Raw genomic sequence first — 8,379 nt, forward strand, 5'->3', positions numbered from 1 at the left:
CCTATTTAGGTATGGCCAGGTAATTTCTCACTCGGGGTAATTGACATCCCACATGGCGCGAAACTCCTTTTTTTCAGCCACCCCCATAAAATTCCAATTCTCGCCATGCAATGATAATAACGATAACCATGTGATATGATATGCAGTGGGAAAAAAAGGAAAAGGAAAAGAAAAGCACACTGAAGCCAGACTGGGATACTGATTTGATAATGGTTGGATGACGTCAACGAGGAAGACGGAAAGGGGCATTGGTATAGCATATGAGTATGTGACCATTGAGGGGGTGCAATAACGCGACCCTTTTCTTTTCTTTTCCTTTCAGGCAACACAGCGATAATGATGGAAGAGCAATGGACATTTTTTCCATCAAAACATGCCGACCATTTCCCCCACGAACGCGCTCGCCGTAATTTTACCCTTTAATCTGGCCACCTTGACCTGCGTCTCCGACCTGATCGTTGTGCCCGTCTTTGCGAATGCCGAGTACTTATAACTCTCCTATGCGTTTCTCGTCGCTAGCGTCTGCCTAACATGCGCCGGTAGTGTCGATGGGATATCCTCGTCGTCTGAAGAGTCCGAATCGTCGTCATCGTCGTCGTTGTGGTTACTGTTGTGGTTGTTCTGCAGTGGTCTCGAAGCCGGCCCGCTTCCCAGTTGTTCATCAACATCCATTTCGTCATTTGCCGTGCTGGACCTCCCTGAACCTGATCCGCTATCCTCTTCATCTTCTTCCTCTGACTGGCCGTTGCTACTAGCAGTCTGATTCTGATGACCCGAAATAGGTGACGGGCGGGTAGGATCATGGGTTTCAGCCGTGGCCGCGACACCGGCGAGGCCGCCGCCAATCTCAATCACGGAAAGTGTCGGTTTAGTAGGCGTCTGGTAGGTCCCGCTTACGTCCATCCGCCTTCTCTTAGCCTCATGCTCCTCCCATACGGCATTAGCACGCGGCGCATTAGCCGCAACCCAACCGCTACCGGCAGGACGAGGGGGGGCCGTGCCCGTGGAAGTAGAAACAGACACAGAAGCAGAAGCAGCAGCAGCAGCAGCTTGCTGGGCCGCGGCCTTTTGCTTCTTCCTGAGCTTCTCGAGACCCATTCGCTCCTCCTCTGCTTGGATTTCTGCTTTGGTTCGGCGTTGGCGAAGGCGAACTCCGTATTTCTTTCTAATCATCGATTGCTTGGTACCGAAGCTATTCCGGAGCCCCTCGATCTTGATCCGCCGCTCGTTCTCGTCAGGTATCGCGTGTGCTTCGGCAAATCTAGGTGCAAACTTCGCTTCTGCTTCCTTGAGGTCGGCGTCCATTGCCGCTAGTTGCTCCTCAGTTAAGTGGCCGTAAGGGTCGGCTGCGTTAGGGGTTTTAGTTCCAGCGGGAGTTTCAGCAGAGGGTGTCGAGCCAGCCGAGGTCAGGTCGATCGTCCTAGTAACCGCTGGCGTTGCCTGTGCTATAGACGAAGGGACTGGAGCGACGCGAGGAGGACGACCGGGTCCTCGAGCTAAGGGTGGCCCCGGATGGAAGCAAGTTCGAGCGCGTTCGTGCGATTGGTGCTCATCACTTCTGGTGAACCCTTCGCCGCAATACTGGCATGAAAACTCGAAGCCCTTTACGCTCGCCGGGGGGCGTACAGTGCAGAGTCGGCGCGACGTGTGCTATATTAATCTACGTTAACAACTTCTCCTGAGGGGATCTTGAGTATGGGGTCACTTACGTATTCGTAGGGAACTTGATATGTGAAAACCCTGTAGCACCCCATACACTGCAAACGGCCGGGGTAGGTTGACTGGGGTGGAGGAGGCCGAGCAGCCTGCGAAGTAGGCGTGACCCTCTCATGCTGCTCTTCCACAATGTCCGCAGGATTGTAACCAAGACGTTCAGCCTTGGCAAGGGCCGTGATCAAAGGTTTCGCTTCAATTGTTAGGAGTCGTGCGTTCAGGCACTTGTCCAGAAAGGCCTCGCTGGCCTTGTTGATAATAGCGTCGGCGATGTCATCGAGATCAGCCGTCGAGAAATGGCTGATTAACTCGTGCTTTGACTCGAGAACCATCTTTTGCCCGAAGTCTCTAACTGCGCGCCGTGTAATAGATGGTACAGCGTGATGTATTGATGCGTTCAGCTAAAGATATGGTCAGATAAAAGGTCTTGAAAGTGAGCTACCTCTAGTAGTAGAGCTACTAGAGTAATGGAAGTGTAAAGGGGGAAATGTGGTCAAGTGATAGTAGTTTGAAGATATATGGAAGGTGTAACCTATAAGTAGGCGGATTATCTACGGAAGATGGGAGGAGATGGTTACGGCGAACTTTGAGGAGATACCATGATCTCGACATCTTATTATGAGGTATCTCGTCCCAAGTTTCCCCAAGCTTGTGTATTCAATCCCACTTGCGTGCACTCCTACGTGACAAAGGGCGATGTGTGCTGAGGCAGGGCTTAGAAGCATGTGATGTGGACATAACCTCTGAGATGTACTTCATCCACTTCTGACGTGGGTGGGATATGGTGAGGTAAACCCGATGTGATTGGATGCTTGGTGACTTGAAGATGTGAAGCCAAAGCAGGTAAAAGCATGTGGACTTACAATAAAAGCTTGGTGAAACTCGGTACCCAACATACACTTCTCCCAATTATCTCGAACAACGCGCCGAACGGCCTCGGGTGTGCTTTGTTGGATTGCATAGGTCAACCGCGTGCAATCGTCTGCGAATTTCTTGTTGAGGTGTGCGTGAGTTGTAGCTGGCGAAGGGAACCCAGAGCTAGAGATCGGGTCGGCCGGTGGCGGCAGCTGGCTCACGGGCCGCGACCTAGGCGGGTCCATGATGATAGGTCTTGAGATCAAGCCGTCGTTACGGGATGAATATGGGTGCTCGTATGGATGGTGCTGCTGTTGGGAAGGAGGGGGAGGAGGGTGGTGCAGAGGGGCCCCGACAGGATACGAATGCTGGTAATGATGCTGAGGATGCGCGGGCGGCGGGGCTTGATATTGGTATGGAGAGGCTTGAAGGTGATGTTGATATGACTGTCGTGGGGAATGCGCAGGCGGTGGGAGTTGAGTCGCGGTCACCGGCGCCGGGGCGGGCTGGAGCGGGGGTTGCGTATGGTAAGTTTGAGGATGGGATCGAGACGGCCGGCAACGGTTGGGTTCGTGGTGCGATCTGGCTTGTGCTGGAGCAGGCTGGGCCGAAGATTGTGATTGTGCCTGGGCGGGAAGTTGTGATTGAGTTGCCGGTTGCGATGCGGGATGATGCTCGATGTGTTGCCGGGACAGTTCGTACTTCAATTGCAACGGCGGCGGCAACTGCGATGACGATGATGATGATGATGATGCTGATGCTGGATGCGCGGACTGAGCGTGGAGTATTGCCGGGTGAGCGTGGCCACTGTCACTGTCGTAATGGACCGTTATGGGGTCTCTCCATCGAATGGGGTCCCTGAAGTTGGATCGAGCAGAGGCTGTGATCGTGGTACTCGGGATCGTCGTGGTCGCAGGGCCGGTCGCAGACAGAGTTGCGTTCGCAGGTGTCGAGGTTGAGGTCGAGGTCGCGGCAGAATTTGTCGCGTCTGGGGCAGGAATCGGCGACGGAGCGGGTACCTGAGACGGGTTCTGGGACTGCTGGGGCTGCCCATTTAGTGCAGACGGGGGCCCGTCAACCGTCACTCCCCGGGCTCCAGTGGTGACGGTCGTTGGCTGCTCGCTGCTATGGAAGCTTCCACCTGGCGCCGCCGTGTCTACGCCACCGGGGACTGTCCCGTTTTTTGGGTCTTGAGGGATGTTTGCTGTCACAGAAGATGCGGATAAATTGGAATTGGAGACAGAGCTGCGCGATGTCGCGGTTGAGGTTGTGGGTCCTGTACATGACGGCAGGTGCTGATGATCGGCCTTAGCAGTGGAACTCGGCGCGGCATTGGAGGTCGGGGGCTCGATCGCGGTTGCACTTGTCGATGAACCTGTGGTCGGGGCGGGCAATGGGATTCTGGGCGCGTCGGGTTGCGGTGGTGTGTCTGGAGCTACCGGCGCCGTTGGTCTTGTTGGTGGTGCTTGAGGCTCGTGGTGTGGTGACAACGGTGCAGCTGACTCCGGGAGCTGTTCCTGCAGCCGCCAATGCGGGACGTCTGGGGCTGTTGAGGTTGTCATGACGCTGAATTCAACACGGAATCACAGGGGCTCAAAGCCAACCAGTCCGTGGGCTATCTTTCTTTGACTGGTTTCTGATTATCCAACGAACAACCAATGGATGGATATTCTTTTGCCTACAAGGTAGTGTAGGTAGCCTGTGTTTCGCAGACGGAAAATTGTAGAGACCAAAGAGCTCCACGATGGGACGCGGGGTTGAAGGAGTTGACCTAGAGGTAGGTACTAGCTGCTGAACGGTCCGACCCGAGCTTTCCTAACCGGCCGTTTGTTTGGTATATTTCTGCCAAAACCCGGGTGTTGTAAAGTTGTTGGGTATTGATCAATTGCCGGGTCGCGAGTCTGTGTAGCCAAGCAATTCGTCAGTTTCCATCCATACCGAGGTCCCGTGCTAGATGGTAGCTATCTTTTCTTGTTGACTTTTTTGTGCGTGTCCCGGGGATGGATGGGTTGGATGTTTTAATAGTTCGAGAACCCACATGAGCCGCTGCGAGGATTATCAGGCATTTAACTCAGACCCCTGTTCGGAAAACTTCTACACAGTACCTGTACATGTCACAATGTCAAGTTGATATGAAGCCGCCTTTGAAACCAAGCAAGATGACCCAGTGGCGGACCTATATTCTCTGTGTATCTCTGCGCAGCCCACGAGAGTCTATTTGAGAGTTGTGTATATAATGCACTGAAACCAGGACCTTTTCTCACTGAGCTCTACATAGGAGAGATACCCTGCCACTGTCGAGTTATACCGGAGGTCCACCCTTTGTTACCGTATAAAGTACAGCTCTGTTGAAAACCTTTAAATTACCAAACGGGCTAGACTTCCGTGACTTCTAATTGCCGAATCGCAACCATGGACAATCGAGGCCGGCTCATGTGAGTAATGTAGGAAGCTCATTTGCAGCAAATGATACCTGGTTGGTAGTAATTAATTATGATTCTCTAGTCTAGCAGAAATTTTCCTCGCGCTCTCTTGTCCGTTCTCGAAGCATGTGATGTGCTTCCTTATCCTGTTCCAGCCCGTGTTTTCGGTGCAGTATTTAGGTCTGAACACAACCTTTCTTCGTATTTGGTTGTGCTAGTCTTTGGTGCTGCCCGGTGTTCGTTTGTCTCCCATTGCCGTCGTGACTAACTATAATTCATGCGTTTGTAGACTCGAGTCGGCGGCACAGACCTCGACCAGAGCATTGCGACATCTACCCCGAGCGTTATACCGTTCGCTAGTAACAAATTCTGTAATTTGCAGTCCTCGTTGCTATCAACACAGAGCTACACACCACGTAAAGCTTTCATTTTGGGTCACGTAGAAATTGGCAGGGGTTTGTCTGAGTCGATACAAATGTCACTATGCGCCTTGGCAGTCGTTTGTTATTTGCAATAAAAAAGACCCCAAACCAGTCTCTATTGACATTCAACGCACTCGGAGAAGTCTGGAAAATGTGGTTCTCAAAAGGAGAATATGTCGTGTGCTGACGTTGATGAGAAGAGCTACCACTACTGTCTGAGCTGCTTATAGCCTGTACTCCGCTATACTTGTGTGCAAGTGTTACTTGCCGTCGCTTCTTTTATCCATATTATTAGGTATTTCCATCGGATAGTCAAGCCAGCAGTGTCCTTCGGATGGGTCAAAGTAATGCACATACAGTCCAATACTGTTTAATGGTTAGCTCGAAACCTGGGCACAACTTCCTTAAGCGCTTTCATGCTGTGAATATGCTTTTTCCGAAATTAAATAGACTGTATTGGATCTTGTTGCGGGATGCCTTTCCTCCAGTGCGTGTAAGGTTTGGGACGATTCGATAGAGATCCCGACCCGTCGGTGTACCAGAGTACCTCTGGGTACCAAGCTAACAAACGGGCAGACAAGCACTTGTAATCTCGCTTCCTGTGTTACTAATTCCAGCCAGACCAGAAAATCATCAGTCATGACTATAACTTCGTGTTCATTAAGGTTAGATATTATATCACACTCGGCCGAAGCTTGGTGTGAAAGTAAAGTCACTGCTGGGTGCGAAGTGAACTTTGAAGGTGACACACTTTTTGCGCGCGCCCCTCAAATAGGTTCTCCACAAATCGCCATCAACAGCCTCTGATAATCACCGCTGGTCTCCCCCTGCACTCTCTTGGCCAACTTCTTCTTGTAACGCTGCTCGTACGCGTTCCTGACATTTCGCATGTTGTTGCGATCCCAGTGAGCCCGCACCAGACGGCTGGTGAGAAGACGGTCTTTTGTCCCCATTCCTGCCATGGCATCCTCGAGGAGCCGGGCCTGCAGCATGTACTTGTCAGTGCCGTGGCGTAGCTGGATGAGAAGGGCGTCCTTCATGTGTCCCGAAAACTCCTGCTGGGGATGTTAACTGTTGTTCCCTAAATGGCTTTTGGTTGTTGTAGCAGCGGTTCGCTAGAGTCAAACTCACCTTTTGGATGACAGTATCGAGATCCCTGGCGTACTTTTGCCTGTATTCGTAGGAAATGGCACGGATCTGGTTGTCATTCCTCAAGCTCAGAATGCTGCATACGCGCATCTCATCTGTGCCAATCTTGCCCTCGGTCGCGTTGTAGAGATCATCGACATCGCGGTCAATGTCCGCCTTCATCACTGGAGCCGAATCTTCTGCACGCGTGGCACCGAGCACAATCATAAAGTGCCGTTCCGTCTTCATGCTCAGTTCGCCGCGCACCATTTCCTCCAGTGACCGGTGGCAAACTCGACTGAATTCGGCTTTGATGGCCTTCAGGTCGGCGTTGGACCGGCGAAGGAGGATATCGTTCAGAATGTCTTCGTTGGTGCCTGCCCCATCCATGGCATTGAACAGCATGTGCACGTCATTGAGAAGAGGACCCCGGGCAAGCATGACGAGCCCTTCCTCAAACCAGCTGCTCGTCTCGCTCTTGATGTCGGCGATAAGATCGCGGCGGTGGCGCCGTTGAAACGCATCGCGGAGCATATTGATCTGGAAAGGGTCCTTGTCGGCTAGAACCCGGATCAGCTCCTTTTCATCCGTGCCCCATCCCTTCATGGCTTTCCTTAGCCTATCCGCGTCCGGGTCGGGGTTCCATGGGATGGTCATCGCAGGGCCATATCCGGGCGAAGGTGGTGTCGGTGGGTACTGCACGGCGTAGGGCTGGGGCGGGTACGCTGTGGGTGTGGGTGTGGGCGGTACGGCCCCATAGGGTTGCTGAGGGGGCGGACCGGGAGGCTGTCCATAACCGTGAGGCGGTGATGCGCCGTAACCGGCCTGGGGAGGTCCGGGCGGGTAATACGAGGCGCTCGGGGGAGGAGGAGCACCATACGTCCCGGGTGGTGGGGAATGAGCCGGAGCACCATAGGGCTGTGGAGGGGGTGCGCCGTACTGCCCCGGCGGCGGCCCGGGCGGTGGTTGTCCATATCCTTGTTGTGGTTGCTGGTAGGTGTTGTAGTGAGCATGAGGCGGAGGTCCACCATATGGAGGTTGCTGATGATGCTGCTGAGGAGGAGGCTGTTGATAATATCCGCTTCCTTGTGGTGGTGGCTCTGCGTGGTCTAGGGTCAGTCGTGAAGACAAAAAATGGAAGTGCTATTTTCTTTTCCACTTACGGCCATAAGGCGACGCTGGAGGGTAGCCTGGGTAGGACATTGTGGGTGCGGCTCCCAACACAATGATGGTCGATATTTCTGTTGGTTAAGCGATGCCTTGGCTCGGCTAGGGTGATGGTTACAAAAGGCGGGGCGGGGTTGGTGTTCAACCGATAGATGGAGAAAGTGAAGAAAGCAAACTCAAGAAGAGTGTTTTTTGATGACACGCGTCTCTGGGAGCAAAGCAGAAAGAAATAGTTCAGAGTTGAAAATGATTCAAAGCAATCAATCAGGTTTGACACATAGGTACTTAACAAAGTGGGTTGAAGTCCGACGGAAGAAATCTTGGGGGGCTTGCCGTGCAATCGTCATCCTACCCTACATTGCGGCTTTATCCAAGCCATCGGGGCAAGATTGATGTCTGCGCCGCGCCGTCCAACTTGGCCGCCTATACAGACACTACTACTTGGCGAGCTGTGATCTACTTACCTACCTCTACTTACGAAGCATGGTGCAGGCGCACACTGAATGGGAGTGACTGCGCGAGACATACACACTAGTACGTCAGATGTGGCTGAGCAAAGCGGAAGCCTTAACAGAATGGATCGACCCTCCTTAGCCAAGAGCTTTTCTTACCAGGGGCAATCACTCCGCCGTCTTGACCATGAAAGGAAGCATGATCTTGTGATGGCCATC

The 8,379-nt window shown here is 52.9% G+C and overlaps 2 protein-coding genes across 2 annotated transcripts; both read right to left on the bottom strand.

Moving 5' to 3' along the window:
- Window positions 1-379: 379 nt before the first annotated feature.
- B0T23DRAFT_220877 (uncharacterized protein) lies at window positions 380-4,566 on the bottom strand. The gene is made up of 3 exons (XM_062833726.1): window positions 2,577-4,566; window positions 1,710-2,114; window positions 380-1,650 (listed from the first exon to the last, which is right to left on the bottom strand). The coding sequence occupies exons 1-3, from the start codon at window positions 4,128-4,130 to the stop codon at window positions 499-501; spliced, it is 3,111 nt and encodes a 1,036-aa protein (XP_062690160.1). The 5' UTR covers window positions 4,131-4,566; the 3' UTR covers window positions 380-498.
- Window positions 4,567-6,055: 1,489 nt separating this feature from the next.
- On the bottom strand, window positions 6,056-8,176 carry B0T23DRAFT_220884 (uncharacterized protein). Its single transcript, XM_062833727.1, has 3 exons — window positions 7,705-8,176; window positions 6,545-7,641; window positions 6,056-6,468 (listed from the first exon to the last, which is right to left on the bottom strand). Exons 1-3 carry the CDS (start codon window positions 7,742-7,744, stop codon window positions 6,181-6,183), a joined length of 1,425 nt encoding a protein of 474 aa, XP_062690161.1. The 5' UTR covers window positions 7,745-8,176; the 3' UTR covers window positions 6,056-6,180.
- Between the last annotated feature and the right edge of the window lie 203 nt (window positions 8,177-8,379).

Source organism: Neurospora hispaniola (assembly GCF_033458365.1).
Source record: "Neurospora hispaniola strain FGSC 10403 chromosome Unknown B0T23scaffold_7, whole genome shotgun sequence".
NCBI classification, from domain to species: Eukaryota; Fungi; Ascomycota; class Sordariomycetes; order Sordariales; family Sordariaceae; genus Neurospora; species Neurospora hispaniola.

Coding starts and splice junctions, on each gene's coding strand:
- B0T23DRAFT_220877 (XM_062833726.1), bottom strand. CDS start 4,130: ATGACAACCTCAACAGCCCCAGACGTCCCGCATTGGCGGCTGCAGGAA. Junction 2,115..2,576: donor AGTTTCACCAAGCTTTTATT/GTAAGTCCACAT, acceptor CCATATCTTTAG/CTGAACGCATCAATACATCA. Junction 1,651..1,709: donor ATCAAGTTCCCTACGAATAC/GTAAGTGACCCC, acceptor AGATTAATATAG/CACACGTCGCGCCGACTCTG.
- B0T23DRAFT_220884 (XM_062833727.1), bottom strand. CDS start 7,744: ATGTCCTACCCAGGCTACCCTCCAGCGTCGCCTTATGGCC. Junction 7,642..7,704: donor TCCAGCGTCGCCTTATGGCC/GTAAGTGGAAAA, acceptor TAGACCACGCAG/AGCCACCACCACAAGGAAGC. Junction 6,469..6,544: donor TCGATACTGTCATCCAAAAG/GTGAGTTTGACT, acceptor CATCCCCAGCAG/GAGTTTTCGGGACACATGAA.